The sequence below is a fragment of the Harmonia axyridis genome, chromosome 6 (genome assembly GCF_914767665.1).
Source record: "Harmonia axyridis chromosome 6, icHarAxyr1.1, whole genome shotgun sequence".
NCBI classification, from domain to species: Eukaryota; Metazoa; Arthropoda; class Insecta; order Coleoptera; family Coccinellidae; genus Harmonia; species Harmonia axyridis.
Window position 1 is genome coordinate 39,444,460 of NC_059506.1, and position 16,036 is coordinate 39,460,495.

General features: G+C 36.4%; 2 protein-coding genes across 4 annotated transcripts; one reads left to right on the forward strand and one right to left on the reverse strand.

Moving 5' to 3' along the window:
• Window positions 1-4,517: 4,517 nt before the first annotated feature.
• On the reverse strand, window positions 4,518-11,712 carry LOC123683371. 2 transcript variants are annotated; one of them, XM_045622374.1, is made up of 4 exons: window positions 11,629-11,712; window positions 11,157-11,238; window positions 8,959-9,105; window positions 4,518-8,636 (listed from the first exon to the last, which is right to left on the reverse strand). In XM_045622374.1, exons 2-4 carry the CDS (start codon window positions 11,227-11,229, stop codon window positions 4,558-4,560), a joined length of 4,299 nt encoding a protein of 1,432 aa, XP_045478330.1. In that variant the 5' UTR covers window positions 11,230-11,238; window positions 11,629-11,712; the 3' UTR covers window positions 4,518-4,557. The 2 variants fall into 2 exon arrangements, with proteins under 2 accessions (XP_045478330.1, XP_045478331.1); XM_045622375.1 differs by lacking the exon at window positions 8,959-9,105 and having other exon boundaries at window positions 11,629-11,710.
• LOC123683373 (DNA replication licensing factor Mcm5) lies at window positions 10,613-15,584 on the forward strand. 2 transcript variants are annotated; one of them, XM_045622382.1, is made up of 11 exons: window positions 10,613-10,731; window positions 12,839-13,116; window positions 13,174-13,346; window positions 13,404-13,644; window positions 13,698-13,938; window positions 13,990-14,183; window positions 14,333-14,557; window positions 14,610-14,702; window positions 14,757-14,872; window positions 14,934-15,205; window positions 15,268-15,584. In XM_045622382.1, the coding sequence occupies exons 2-11, from the start codon at window positions 13,072-13,074 to the stop codon at window positions 15,495-15,497; spliced, it is 1,830 nt and encodes a 609-aa protein (XP_045478338.1). In that variant the 5' UTR covers window positions 10,613-10,731; window positions 12,839-13,071; the 3' UTR covers window positions 15,498-15,584. The 2 variants fall into 2 exon arrangements, with proteins under 2 accessions (XP_045478338.1, XP_045478337.1); XM_045622381.1 differs by lacking the exon at window positions 10,613-10,731 and adding an exon at window positions 12,510-12,800 and having other exon boundaries at window positions 12,861-13,116.
• The last annotated feature ends 452 nt before the right edge of the window (window positions 15,585-16,036 follow it).

A 16,036-nucleotide genomic window follows, 5' to 3' on the forward strand; every position in this document is an offset into this window, starting at 1 on the left:
AGGGATTCACAGCTTGGCTTGATATTCAAGCTACTTGGCTCAAGTTTAAGCTCAAGTAGATTGAGCTTGACTTGGAATCAACTCAAGTTCAAGTCAAGTAGTAGTTTTTCAATCTCAAGTCAAATCAAGTATTTATTTATTAACATATCAACATTAACATTGGAAAACTACTACATGACTGGAACTTGAGTTGATTTCAAGTTGAGCTCAAGCTACTTGAGCTTGAGCCAAGTTGCTTGAATATCAAGCCAAGCCGAGAAGTTTTTCAGCAAGCTTTTCAATAATAATTCTTGGATTTTCCGAGCCCCAAATAGGACAATTCTGCTCGTTAACGTAGTCTCCAAGGTGAAATAGGCCTTATAATATATAAGATGATTTTTGATGCATATCAAGGACCCAATCAGCGAAGATACGATGTTGCTGGTAATCGACCGGCTTGAGTTCTTGTGCTAATTGAACTTTAAAAGCCTTAGGACCTACATATTCATGCAAAATAAGGTATATGTCAAATTCCCAAGATCGCCTAGTTCAAACAATATTTTCCTTCTTAAAAAAAATCTTTGTTTCAAAGTGTGCAGAGCTTTCAGCACAAAATATAAAAAGGAATATTTCCTTATCGCCCTGTATATCCCAACAATCACCACAGTCGTTAATATCGACCATTACCTAATGATCTAGGATCTATCAGGATACACGTATCAATATAGATATGAAAGGTCGAAAAACGTATTAAAAAAAATCACAATCACAATAGTGTATTTCCAGCATCAACGCCTAATAACCGAATAATTACAAAAGAATTAATGAAGAAATAAAAGAACGATATCGAACATGGAGACAGGCTGAAATGCCAGGTATTAATAATTATACGTTCTGGTTGATATATTATCGTGAATAAAAATTATATCTGTCGAATAAACGCGGTTATTGATATTATTGCCTGATATAATTAACGATAGAACGAATGTAATAAAGTCAAGGGCCCTCTAAATGGCCAAACAGAAGTTATACACAGACGATTATGGTGATTATTTGATTTGTGGCGAAAAAAGGGATGAGAATTTAGAACGAACGTGTTACGGTTATAAATTGCCTTTTTTCGGTAATGAAAAACCTTCTGGAAATGGGCGGATTTCAACCTAATTGCCGCTGTTAAAGGTGAGAACTGTCCATTTTTTTCGATGGTTTAATTGACATAATTCACAGATAAGTATGATGGATTAGGAACTCTAAAGAGGGTCGTAAAAATTATAATTGAGGACTTTTTTGCTATATTCACTGGAAACTGTTATTTATTCGTTAGATGCATTTATGAAACCGCGCATTTTTGGCTTTTTTACGCTTGAACTTTTCAATTCGAACCTTGGGTACTCATCTCATCATTTCGGAAATTGTTAAGAGATTGTTGGAGAATGAAGACTTTCAAAGTTCAGTTCATACAAGTATTCAAGCAAAACGTTTCCTAGTCCTGGTGTTATCTCTCGAAGAGGTGGTCACATTTGGCTACCTATAACAGGCCAAGTGAAAAGTCCCGATCTACCATAGTAAAACATATTTTTTTGGCAAAATTCGATTTTATTATTCAACATAGTTGACTTCGATGGCGATAAAGCGATTATAGTGATCTTCCAACTTTTTGATACCATTTTTCTAGTACGATTTGTCCTTCGCTTCAAAATAGGCCTTAGTTTCGGCGATTACTTCTTCATTGGCGCTAAATTTCTTTCCAGCGAGCATTCTTTTGAGGTCTGAGAACAGGAAAAAGTCGCTGGGGGCCAGATCTGGCGAATAGGGTGGATGCAGAAGCAATTCGAAGCCCAATTCGTGCAATTTTGCCATTGTTTTCGTTGATTTGTGACACGGCGCATTGTCTTGATGAAACAGCACCTTTTTTTCTTCAATTGGGGCCGTTTATTAACGATTTCATCCTTTAAACGATCCAATAACGCTATATAGTAATCGCTGTTGATGGTCTGGCCCTTTTGGAGGTAATCAATGAATATTATTCTTTGCGCATCCCAGAATACTGATGCCATAACCTTGCCAGCTGACTGTTGTGTTTTTCCTCGCTTTGGATTCGGTTCATCGTGTGCAGCTCACTCAGCTGACTGTCGATTGGACTCTGGAGTGAAATGAGAGCCATGGTGCTGTTGTGGTGTCCATTTGGTTGATATTTTCCATCGTTAGCAGCATAAGTACCTTCCTGTTTACAATGAAATGAACATCCATTGTTTTCTCTTATTTTACTATCAAAATGAAACCTTTTAATGGAAAACCTTTATAATGAGGCATGAGTCATGTTGGTGATGAATTCTCTGATATTGGAATTGTCAGAATTTCCAGAGAACGTTGTTTCGCTATTTCAAATTAAAAAAAAATTCCGTGGATTTTGCCTATTCCTTACAGTTGAAAATTCTTAAGTTATAAATGGTGTAACTGACTTGACTGTGTTTTATTCAAAAGATTTTTTAATCCATTGGCCATTGAACTAACTTGTATCGTTTTCGAGAAGAAAAAAATTCTAACCAATCGTGAACGTTTCAATTCTGGAGAGGTAAACGATCTACTCAAGGTGCAAACGATCTACTGTGCGAACGCACAGGAATACGAATATGATAATGACTAGAATAAATCAAGAATAAATACGAGTCGATAGTAGGCACTATAAATAATCGGACATGCGATAGTTGCATTATTTGCACAAGGATCTAGGCGTCTTCCAGGTATTCCCAGCTTCTTCCGTTCAACTCCCGGACTACAAGCGTTATTCCCGGTTTCCGCGTTAGTGTCTGAGACATTTCCGGGAAGATTGATGGTTGTACAAGCGACAAAAGGATGCTAAATTGTGTTTGAACAATGGGTTTTTTTCAATGGGAACGATGAAAGTTTTATTGCAGATGTTGGAGTACGCTCAGGACTGGTCTTATTCAATTCTGAATTGAAAAATTGTTTTTACGAGATGATTCCATCATTCTTGCGATGGAAACGGGGAAATTCAGATTTTTCAAGCTGAACTGATGAAAAGGCAAGCATTCGTTCATTCTGCAGTTGAAATTTTTTCGGAAAATGATTTATATTATTCATTAAGGTTTATTTCACATTTATTTTGTATTTTTTCAGCCTAATTTGCCCTGAAATATCACCTAACCAATGGAAACTCTCGATAATACCGATACATTTTCTGGATCTTGATTTTTGTCATTTTTTTTCATCAATTCCTATTCTAGGATATTCATCAGTTGATTCATCGTCCCGAAAAAAATTTAGCGATTCGTGCGATCTCTATCTCCACTACAATGAACGGAGACAGTCGCCTTGAAGCAGAACTAGATCGTTTTTTCAATCGACGTATCTAATAATGTATTCCAACCGGAATTTGTATCGATTGCTATCGAAGCATTCCGATACAGTGTTCCTTCGATCGTTGATTAATCAATCAAAAATTCAATGATGTTTCCTATAAATTCAAACGATATTGATCACGTTATGGATTCTGTTTAGTTGTGTGTTTTTAGGAAGTAGATTTTCCGATCAACTGAGGAGACTAGTCTATTTTCTGTGTATTCTGCTTGTTTTCTGAGCTTACAGACAAAAATCGCAAGAATTCTTCAGGGAGATCGATCCGTTGGGAGGACCAAGCACTCTTGAGCCAATGATCATGAGTTCGAACCCCAGGCCAGGAGAGAAATTTTCTAATTACCGGGGATCGTCCAATCATTCGTTGTCGGTAAAAAAAAACATGCGATGAGACACAGTAACAAAGCCTACACATAACAATATTGGTACTCCTAACTTTAAGTTTCTCAAAAAAAAAACCAAAAGATAGAAACACAAAAAATTAAGATTATAACATTAACATCTCAAGATTCACGGAGCAAAAATCTCTCAGATTTGGTTTGACGATAATTTCTAGCCAAAAACTCAACAAATAACATTGAACAGCTACTGTATTTTCCTAATGTGGCATATGAATACACAATAACGTGATTATTTAATTTTCAGTCTTTAAAATTATCGATCGGATTCAAGTAGTCGGATAAATCTTAAATTTCTAATTTCAAGAAGGATTAGATATTTTTTGTCAATAATTTCCCAAAGTCTTCTCAAGTTAGATTCACAATATATCCAAGCAGTTCTCTCAATTCACCTTCAAAGCATCCACCAAATTATGTTGGTATTCTCAATATACTAGGTAGACTTTCATCAATACAAAATACCATTGGCGATTTATTGATTGCAATTATTTCGTCTTTCTTTCCTTAATAATTTAGGTAGGCTAATGAAAAGAAGGAACTCTTGTTCAAAACATAATTTTCATAACAATAAATAACAAGATAACTTGAAAGTTGATCGTTAAAATGCTCAATTTGGTGAAATGAAAATAATTCTGAATAGGCTACTACATTTCGCATTTTTAATGCACTCGCTATGTAAAATTGCAACAATAAACGTTGACCTATGTTTCAAAATCATATTCTGACAAGGGTTTCTGAAACAAGGCAAAATAATAAGAGAAAAATATTATAATACATTTATTAATCACAATAAATAACTTCCTTAAACATCGAATAATCTGAAAAAACTTCCTGTCTTGGGCCTTTTAGCACGTTTAGCTTTTGACACTTCAATTATGATCTTATTGTCAGGCTGGTATGGAGTCCTAACCATAATCTTCAGGATGACGTCATCAGAGTTAGGTACACCCAAAGTCTCGACAGATAGCACATGTCCATCAGGTAGGGCTTGAGCTATATGACTCTTTATGTAAGGCAAGGTCCTACTTATAACTTCACTAAGCCTTGAGTCGGACATGCCATCAGAATTGGTGAATCTGAAGTTCAGTGGAAGGTCAACCAGCTGATCTTTTTCAGCTCCTCTGACTTGAGCCACAGCTCCATTTACTTCGGTGATGACCTTTATCAACAACTCTTTCATAGGATTCTGGGAGTCGATTGGTACAATAGCCTCTTGAACAACATCTGGTTGTTCCCCTTTAACAATCTCTATGATAATAGAATCCTCAACCTTAGGGATCAAGAAACAAACATCTAAATAATCCAGACCATCTGGTCTCGAAGACACCTTATAGGATACTATCAAACCTTTGAGATCTGAAGCCTTCAAAGCTTCTAAAGCTTTACGACAAGAACCATTAAGGTCGTAAGGGTCAAGCTTGAAGGAAAGTTCAAACAGTTGGCTTCCTTTAGGATTCTTTTCGCCCAAACTCTTCAATCCTTTCTCTAGGAGAATCTTGATGGTGTCTTCTAAAGGTGATTCTAAGTCGGTCATGTCGATTGTGGGAATCGTTAGAGCATTCTTGATGAGCAGTAGGCTGTTAGAATCGGCTACTGAGGGTATTTCAACTTCCACAACACCATTTGGTTCATAACTCTTGCGATCTGGGATAGCTTTGGCTAAAATGACCTTAGCAGATGGTTCGAGGTTCTTCACTTTTTCCGAGACAAGTTTGATGACTTCTTCGTTATCTGATGCAGAGTTCTTTTCAGGTGTGTAAACTTTGAGCTTGAGGGTTACAGGTTTTCCTTTGTTTTCTGGATTTTGGGTTACCTTATATACTCCTCTTATAAGAGCCTTACTTACTTCTCCTAGAATAGAAGCATCAGGTTTGTCGAGGTCAACGTCTACTTCCACCATAGGTTGTTCCTCTACCAGATTCTCAACCTGTTTCCTAGGTGGCAACTCGTAGTAATAAGTAACTTGGGTGTCACCGTTTGGAAGAATTTTCGTTCTAGGTACCGGCAAGTTGATTCCAGGTAAAAGAATCTTGAGCACATTTTCTAAAGCTTCTATCAGAAGCGGTGAGGTGTGCTCCTTTGGCAGAATGAAAGGAAGACCTACTAATTTTTTCTCACCGTTATTATTTTTATATACTTCTTCAATTCTTTCCTCTATTCCATCTTTGATAGTTTCGAAACTAAACGGTTCAAGAAGGATTGGCGGTGTCAAAATAACATTATCTGGTTCAGGTTCTTCAGAAGATTCAGGAGATTCAGTTGTTCCAGGAGTTTCAGGAGTTTCAGGCGTTTCAGGTGTTTCAGGGTTTTCAACAGTTTCAGGTGCTTCACTTGGAAACACGATATCTTGATTCTCCTCCTCAACAGATGGTTTGTTTTCTTCTTCGGTGGTAGTGCTAGGTTTTTTAAGGTAGATGATGTATTCGACTTCTCCATTTGGAAGATTCTTAGTTAGGGTTTTTGGTAGAATTTTTCCTGGTAAAATTGCTTCCAACATTTTTTTCAAGGATAACTCTTGGAAGTAACCCAACCCGTCCTTAGGCATAATGAGAGGAATACCGATTATTTGTGGTTTACCGTTGTTTGGTTCACCCAATTCATATACTTCTCGTAAAATCTTTTCTGGGAGATATACATCTTTGGTATTTTTCAAATCGATAGGTGGAATGAGGATAACATTCTCAGGTTGTTCTTCGCCTTCTGTCTTAGGAACTTCTGATGTTTCTGGCAGCACAGTTGATGATACAGCTTCTCTAGTCTCTTTCTCTACTGAAGGCTTGGTTTTTTCTTCAATAGTTTCTTCAGTTGGTTTGTTGGTTGCAGGTTTCTCAACATATACGATGTATTCGACTCCTCCATTTGGAAGATTCTTAGTTCGAGTTTTTGGTAGAACTTTTCCTGGTACAATAATTTCTAATCCTTTCTTCAAAGATTCTTTCAAAAAGAAACTATTTGAAGGCAGAATGAAAGGAATACCTATTATTTGTGGTTTATCGTTGTTTGGATTTTTCACTTCATCTAATTCTCGAAGGATACGTTCGGGGAGAGTTCGGTAATCGACATTTTTATTTATATTGATAGGTGGTATCAAAATAACATTCTCAGGTTGTTCGTCGTTTTCAGTTTTAGGAACTTCACTTGTAATTTGTGATGTTTCTGGTTGCACAGTAGATGAAACAATAGCCTCACGAGATTCTGGTTTCTCTACCTCTACTGAAGGTTGCGTTTGTTCTTCGACAGTAGGCTTTTTGCTGGTGGTAGCAGGTTTCTCGATGAAGATAATATATTCAACATTGCCATTGGGAAGCTTCTTGGTTTGGGTTTCTGGTAAAACTTTTCCGGGAGCAATCAATTCCAATGCTTTCTTCAAGCCTATTTCTATAATCAGACTATTTTTTGACAGTATGAATGGAATGCCTATAATTTGGGGCTCATCGCTGTTTGGCTTGAACATTTCGTTAATTTTTTTGCTAAGGTCACTTATAAAGGTTTCAGAATTGATATTTTCCATTTCGATAGGTTTAACCAACACGGCCTTTTCAAGTTTTCCTTCGTTTTCATTCTGAGGAGCTTCAGTAGAGCCCTTTGATATAGGGGTAGTTTGAGTTGCTTCCGTTACTGGTTCTTGTGTTGCTTGGGTTGATTCTGTGGGTTTCTGACGGTTGGCTTCTAGATCCTTGTAGGTTTTGGAACCTTTCACAGATGGGATTTCGAAATACACAACCACCTCTACTTTTCCATCAGGAGACACTTTAGTTTTAGATGTCACAACAACGCCAGTGGGTTCCAATGATATTAATAGTTTTCCAAGTGGTTTAACAACTTCCTCTTGGAACTGCTCTGGTGTAGCAGTCTCCGGACGTTTCATCACGAAAGGAATAGCCAATATCTTTGGCTTCCCATCATCGGAAGGGTTTGAGGAAGGAGAAAGTTCATCTTCAAGAATCTTTCTGATGTTATCAACTGCAACTTTGCTCGTGGTTAAATCTACAACTTCAGTTACGATTGCATTTTTAGGCACAACATTCTCATTTTGAGTTTCATCTTCTTGGAAATTATTTCTGTTTTCAATGGTCACAGGTTTCTGAGTTGTGGTAGTTGGTTCAACAGGAGGATTTATTCGAACGCTGACATTGATGGTCTGCCTCAAGACCTTTTCGCCACTCTCTTGAGTCTTTACAGATATACCTGAGATGGCTAACCTTGGCACGATACCTTTTAGAACTTTAAGCAATGGTCTCAGAACTTCCAGCTTCACATAGTCTTTGGTTGCCCCATCTGGAGGTAGGATACTGAAAGACAAGGTGAAAACTTGAACAGATTTTGATTCAGGTTTGTAACCCGCTTTGGACAGCTCCTCCGTGAGTATAATTCTAAGGCTCTGAGACAAACCTGATGTGCTCTTTGTGAGGTCTATTTCTGGAACGTTTGAAGGAGGCAGAATTATTTTGTTGTCAGCTGAAGGTACCACAATCTTCAAGTAGGCTTTAACGTTCATTATTCTTCCGGTGGAAGTCTTGGTAACTGCGATTTTGAGAGTTGTTCCTACGTAAGGTACGAGTCTTTCGAGAGCTGTTCTTACAGATTCCTGCAACTCTTTGATGAAGGCCATGGTTGCTTTTGGAGGTGGTTTGATGTTTATTGAGAGTGAAATTATTTGTTGTTGATCGGTAATCTTAACGTCTGCCAGTTCCGGAGCCAATACTTCCTCAAGAGAATCTGCCAAGTTTTTGTTGGGTTTAGACATGTCCAGATAAACCATGCCCTTCTGGGGAGCAGACTGGAGTAGGGGAACGTCGTCATTATCGCTCACTTCGATGACTTCGGTGTTGAGCTGGGAGAAGTTAGAGTACCCTTCTGGAGTGGCTGGCCATGGTTTACCTGCGGATGAAAAAACCATGAAGAGGTAATTAATGGCGAAAAGTATAAACAGTATGTTGGAGCAGGTTCTGTAATAAAGTTTGGGGATTTGAAGTTCACCACCACCAGGAACAAAAAACCCTAGATGTTACTAGTTTTTACATAGATATCAGGAATGAGGGAGTAATAAACAACAACATGCGGTAAGTTTTTTAAGCATCGATAAACACAGTTTGGATTTTCATCAAGTTCGCCACCACCACAAAATATACATTTTTTGATGCTATCAAGAAGCTGTTAGTCCAAAAGGTGAAAACCTTGACCTCAAGATGTGTTCATATACCTGGTGGTATGATTTGGGCTACGTTGCCTCCAGTGCTCAAATATGATGGCCTTATGGGTTTGTATTCAAGGGATATAACACTTTCTTCAATTCTTATTTTAGCTTGTTCTTCTGTTATCAGATATGAGTCTGAATGTTCTAGTGATGCTGGAATAATAAAAATATTTGGAAGGTGAATATTCGGATTGGTTGGATTTTATTTGAATTAAGAATCATCTTGATGAATTTTTTAATTTCTCTTCGTATGAAAATAATCTGCCACTTAGAATTTTTGACCAGTAGTGTCCTGGATCTTAATATACGAAACAATTCCTAAATAATTTTGACTTCACGTCAGTGTTTTCATCATTTTATATAAATACGAAATTTTCCTCGGTCATGTTCAATGAAAATAACATATCTGGAAAAGCTTGATTTGATAGGGATAATCTATCGCCCAAACTGTATACAAATACCAAATTTCAATAAAATCGGATGAGAATTTTGAGAGTTAGGGCAGAAAAAAGGATTTGCAGACACACAGACTTACAGACACGAAAATGAGGTTATTCAGGATGGTCTGAAATGCATTTTGCAATTTTTTTTATCTTGAAATCGGAGACCAACATTTTTTTCCACCCAAAAGTGATTGAAGAGCTTCCTATAAAGGTATATTCGAGAGCAAAAATTATATTTATCGGTTATCAGCCGAAATAAATCTACATTGTGTAGATAGAAACAGTTCTATCGAAACTAAGCGCACTTGTTTCTATCTACAGGAAAAATTTTCGCAGTTGAAAATGATAAAAAGATTTCTTCTTTCAACCAAAATTCGATCTATAGGAATAATGAACTGAAAAGTTTGTTTTTATTTTACGATCATTCTGTTTATATAAACAGATCAACATATGTTGATAATTGAATGAATCATCCGAATTGAAAAAAATTAAGTTTATGTCTAGCAGGGTGCTCTGGAAGTGTTTTTTATTATACCGTGTCGCGTAGTCGCTTGTCAGGTGTTTGTTTACGCGAATTAGTTGAGATTTTATGATCGAGTAAACTATGCTTTTGTTTTTAGTGGATTTCGCGGTCATTTTGTCTAGTGATAGATGTTATTATGCTATATTGAATACGATTTTCGAACAAAAATGTAAGTATCATTGATTCTTTGTATGTAACTCATATAGTTATTTGTCTTTTTCATAATTTCAGATGGTAATTTCTCCTTATTCTCCACTTATCGAAGTAAATTGGAAATTGCTTGGAAAGGTAGGATACAATTATGAATATTGGTGGGTGTTCCTATTCCTGACATACCTACTGAGATTTGGAAATTTGACTAGAATTGTCCATCATTTACATTAGGTAGTTGTAATTGAATTTATCTAAATCTTCCAATTTTGAGAAATTTGATATCTATGCGCATTCTCAAGGGACATAATTCTCTGTGGTTCACTTCTTGGAAAATTTCACAGTTTTGCTCTCGTTTTCGGCCAATAGCTGGTATTTCTTAAAAAATATGTATTCATGATTTTGAGTGATTGACTATCGCAAAAGATTTCTATAATTATTCATTATTTCCAGGAGTACCTACTCTAAATAGTGATGGATATTGTTGGAGCAGAAGTCTTGAATTCCAATTGATCGATATTTTTCCAATTTGAAGGAGAAAAATAATAAGACGTTTTCTAAATGAATAAATACTCAATATGTCTCGACCTTTTTGGCAAAGTAAGGACCGAATTCATTGGATTGATTTCCACAGAAGAGTATGATAAGGAAGGAACTCACAAGGTAATAAAGTTTTTAGGCTTTGAACATATTTTAGTGTTATAGGTTTGCTTTCTTTATACCTACTTTTCAGTTCTCAGTGCAATAAGCTCATGATTTTCAGAATTCAGAGGCATTTCCATTATTTAAATTAGAAATTATGTTCGCTTTATCATATATCTGCAATTAATTACATCTTATCGGACAATATAGAGGTCCTAATGTCTGTAATTTTCAAATTTTGAGTCGGGATTAATCAAACGATAAGTTTTTTGGAAGTGTGATGACCTACACAGATTCACGCAGTCTGTTCAGGAAACGACCGCTCAATCGTTTAAGCGGATATCTAAAGAGATTTTGTTCAAAAATAAAAACTACTTTTATCACCAACATTCTCCAGACAAGTATTGATAATTTCAACTATTCTAAATACTCAAAAATGAACTTACCGTCATCTCCTTGGACGTTTTGGCAGGCCACAAATGCCAGAAGAACCACTATTGGTATCGAAAATACCCGCATTTCAAAGAACTGAAACAAACAGAATGACGATAACTAATTCAGTTCAAAAAAGAAAAAAAAAGTTAACCGGAGGCATATATGGGGAATACGGTGGCCGTACGAAAACGTTTGTTGAGTTTTTAGACAGGAAATTCGACATCGTATAGCTTGAAATCATTCAATTTCTTTCCACAAAACCGGCCTTTTTGAAATATTTGTTCAGAATGTTCAACAAACAAAATTTTTATTAAATTCGTCAAATAGTTCCTGAGATTATAATGGATATATTGAAATTGAATATGAGAATTCCGCAAAAACTCTGCAATAAAACTTCAAAATGTTTACATAGGGGCATAAAGTGGTATGAAAATCATCTCATTTATCGTCAGATTAGCTCTTCATCAAAATTTAGCTGCTTACCTTCGTTCAACGCAACTTCAGATTTATTATCGGCTGTTGTGACTATAACTGAATGGTTTTCCCTGAATGCCGACGATTTATTTTATCGTAAAACGGATAATGTTAAGGTTTGTGGTTTCTTCAATAGCGCTCAAGGAAAATGTAGGCAGTATTGATATATTCCATTCTTTTAATCACATCCTTGGTTTGGTCTATTTTACCTTCTTGATTGAGGAAATGTAGAAAACTCAGCGGCTGACAACAGTTGGCAATTAATATGGATCAAAGTTCAGGATCCTTTTAAGAAAGAAATATTAAGATTTAATTAAGGATAATTAAGGTTTGATCGAGGTGGCGCAATTAAACCTCAACTAACCTACAAATTTGACTTTGACATCTGAAACAATGATTTGGTGAAATCAATATTGAATAAATTTTTGTAATAAATTAATATTATTGTATACAAAAATATCGAAGTACGTATCTACACCCTAATGTTGTGGTGTTCCTTAGTAAACACCCTTAAACTACTCGAACAGGTAGCAACCCGAAGTTATTTTTCGATCAATTACTCCTATTTTCAGCTTCAGAAAATGATTTGAGACTCAATCAAGACATTATTCTTATTAAATTCTTATTGAGGATTAATTTTCGTACTCCCCTCGTACAATTTGTCTTGATATCACAGATAACAGTAATGGTCATCGAATATTTATGTGACCTTTGGTATAGATGGTTGGTTTTTCCGTATATACAAAAAAAGTCTAGATACTTGAAAGCATAATTTTACTTGCTATCGAAGAATGAAACATCATTCTTAATGTATCACGTTATTCTTTATGTTTATCATTGAAACTTCATTGCGAACCGTCGAATATGTGTCTCTATGGTTCATGATCCTGTCAAATTTTCCCGCTAAACTCTGAACGGATAAATATTTTCAACAGTTGTATGAGTCTGTTTTGTTTAAACTTCGAATTTTTATATATAATTGTAATCCTTTGAAAATAAATAATTCAATTATAATCAAAGATAATGGAAGGTTTCGATCATCAAGGAATATTTTTTAGCGATAATTTTTCAGTAGACGATAATCAAAGTAGTGGAGGCGTCGTAAATTTCCAAAATACCAAAAAGAATTTCAAAGAGTTCCTTAGGCAATTTCATACAGAAAATTTCAACTACAAATATAGGTAAACTGGAATAAGAAGTTTTCCTTTTTCCTTTTCAGATCTAATCTGTTGTAATTACAGAGATACGTTGAAACGTAACTACAATCTTCGAAAATTTTACTTAGAGGTGAATATAGAAGATTTGAGGAGCTTCGATGAAACTCTTGCTGACAAATTAACCAAACAGCCCTCTGAATTCTTGGCGTTATTTGAGGAAGCTGCAAGAGATGTTGCAGATGAACTCACCGCCCCTAGGCCTAAAGGCGAAGAAGAAGTGGAGGATATTCAAATTATGCTCACTTCAGACGCCAATCCTTCGAATTTGAGAGATTTGAAGGTATTCGAATGTTAACGTTGATAGAATCAACAAGTACTAAGTTAATTCACATTTCAGTCGGAAGCTGTTTCCCACTTGGTTAAGATCCCTGGTATCATTGTAAGTGCGTCTGGAATCAGGGCAAAAGCTACAAGAATCACACTTCAATGCCGTAGTTGTCACAATATATTGCCAAATCTTACAGTTAAACCTGGATTAGAAGGTTATATTATGCCAAGAACATGTAACACGTAAGTGTCCCAAATTTTTTTATTTATGTAGTACGATAAAATTGGTGGTTATTCTAGAGAACAAGCTGGAAGGCCAAAATGTCCACAAGACCCTTATTTTGTGATGCCTGACAAATGCAAATGTGTAGATTTTCAAACGTTGAAACTCCAAGAATTACCTGATGGTATTCCTCAGGGTGAGATTCCCAGGCATGTGCCTCTCTATTGTGACAGATATCTCTGTGATAAGGTAGTACCAGGGAATAGGGTCAGTGTACTGGGTATATTTTCTATTAGAAAAGTCACAAAGCCATCCCGTGTAAGTTTTAAGAAACCTTTGATTTAACGTATTAATTGATTAAATTATTTTAGGATGGTAGAGATAAGGCTATAACAGGTGTAAGATCGTCGTATATGAGAGTAGTTGGCATTCAACTAAGCAGTGATGGTTTGGGAGTAACTTCATGTTCAACAGTAACGGCAGAGGAAGAAGATCTTTTCAGAAGAATGGCTGCTTCACCAAATATTTATGAACGTTTGGCTAACAACATTGCTCCTTCTATATTTGGTTGTACAGATATTAAAAAGGCTATAACATGTCTTCTCTTTGGAGGTTAGTACCTACGATATCCTCTTTTTATTGTATTGACATTGAAAAATTCAGGTTCACGTAAAAAGCTCCCTGACGGTCTAACCAGAAGAGGAGACATTAACGTTTTATTACTCGGAGATCCTGGTACTGCTAAGTCCCAATTACTGAAGTTTGTACAGAATGTATCACCTATAGCTGTCTACACTTCTGGAAAAGGAAGTTCAGCCGCTGGTTTGACAGCCTCTGTTATGAGGGATCCATCTACAGTAAGAATTCTGTTTACATATCAACATTATAGTTTTAGTAGTTTTCCTAGTAAATTATTGCTATGTTTACAGTAACCGTAGTAACCACCGCAAAATTTGCTTGTTTTAGGTTAGAATTCGGAATTCTTATACTGGCTGTTTCTTTTTAGAGAAATTTTGTTATGGAGGGTGGAGCTATGGTACTTGCTGATGGTGGAGTGGTATGTATCGATGAATTCGATAAAATGAGAGAAGACGATAGAGTTGCCATTCACGAAGCTATGGAGCAACAAACTATCTCCATTGCTAAAGCTGGTATTACCACGACATTGAATACAAGGTGCTCTGTCCTAGCCGCTGCCAACAGTATATTCGGAAGATGGGACGAAACAAAGGTAATAGTGCTTTATCTGGTTGTGGTTGTCACTCAGAATGTTTTGGTTTTAGGGAGAAGAAAATATTGATTTCTTGCCTACCATACTGTCTCGTTTTGACATGATATTCATCGTGAAGGACGAACACGATAAGAATAGGGATATGGTAAGCTTGAATTTTTTTGAGAGAGAATTTTTTCTGATAATTTTTTTTCTTCAGATTTTAGCCCGTCATATAATGAAAGTACACATGAACGCTGGTCAAGAAGTGGAGGAACACAAGGAGGGAGAATTATCTCTGGAACTCATAAAAAAATATATTTATTTTTGCAGATCGTAAGTACAAAAACTTCACTAAACTATTCTGAATAGTTTTTACTCAAATATAAAATTATAGACGATGTGGGCCTCGTTTGAACGCCCAAGCGGCGGAAAAACTAAAAAAACGTTACGTCTTAATGAGATCAGGTTGTTTGCAATCTGAAAAAGACAATAAACAGTCTAGCGGCATTCCAATTACTGTGAGACAACTAGAGGCTGTTATTAGGATCTCAGAGTCTTTGGCTAAGATGCAACTCGCTCCTTTCGCTACTGAGACTCACGTGAACGAAGCTCTGAGGCTGTTCCAGGTCTCAACGTTAGATGCCGCTAATAGCGGTAACTTAGCAGGTAGGCGTCGATTTAGGTTAGGTTAGGTTAGGCGAGATTGACGTTGGTATTTTTGAAATTAGGTGCTGAAGGCTTTACCACAGAGGAAGAACACGAGATGCTGTGCCGTATTGAGAGACAGCTGAAGAGGCGTTTTGCCATAGGTACTCAAGTTTCTCAGCAGAGTATCGTCAATGATTTTGTACAACAACAGTATCCCGAGAGATCGATAATGAAGGTAATTGTGGCTATGATCAGAAGGGGGCAACTCCAGCATAGGATGCAGAGGAAGATGCTCTACAGGATAGCCTAAAGAACAGGAAATATTTTTTTAGATGTTATATTTTTTTTACTTTTTATTGTGTTCGAAATTAGTTGAGGAATAAATGAGTGGAGCACGCTTGACTTTATTTTTTTTTAGGGATTATCTAGTTTAGGATGGTATACTTTATTATTCTATGGTGCGATTAACGTCAAATCCACAGAGATATAAACGTATATCTCTGTGATTTAATCTGCATCGAATTTATTAGGTTAGAACATAACATCGAATGAAAATGTAAATCATCTAGGCACATAGATTAGGACGATAGCATCTACAGCCGCTCTATGTTTTCCCGAATACTGTAGGACGTCAACATGAGCACGTCACGTGACGATTTATTGCTCCGCGACTCGGATGAGTGTTAAGATATCCGGAGGCCAATCTGGCCTCGGCATCGCATCAATCACGCAGATAAGAATCTGTGTCCTTTAAAACTTGTTAAGGGAAATACCGAAGGAGGATGAAAAGCCCTACAAATTAGTTTTCCGCGCTGAGATTAATGTCCGAGGCGGCCGTGCGTTACTACT

Bases quoted from the DNA above. Each gene is read 5' to 3' on its own strand.
- LOC123683371 (XM_045622374.1), bottom strand. From the start codon at position 11,229: ATGCGGGTATTTTCGATACCAATAGTGGTTCTTCTGGCATTTGTGGCC. The intron at 9,106-11,156 runs GTAAGTTCATTT...TTATTATTCCAG, and splicing joins AAACGTCCAAGGAGATGACG to CATCACTAGAACATTCAGAC. The intron at 8,637-8,958 runs GTATATGAACAC...TTTCATCCGCAG, and splicing joins AGCCCAAATCATACCACCAG to GTAAACCATGGCCAGCCACT.
- LOC123683373 (XM_045622381.1), top strand. From the start codon at position 12,643: ATGGAAGGTTTCGATCATCAAGGAATATTTTTTAGCGATAATTTTTCA. The intron at 13,645-13,697 runs GTAAGTTTTAAG...AAATTATTTTAG, and splicing joins AAGTCACAAAGCCATCCCGT to GATGGTAGAGATAAGGCTAT. The intron at 14,558-14,609 runs GTAATAGTGCTT...TTTTGGTTTTAG, and splicing joins GAAGATGGGACGAAACAAAG to GGAGAAGAAAATATTGATTT.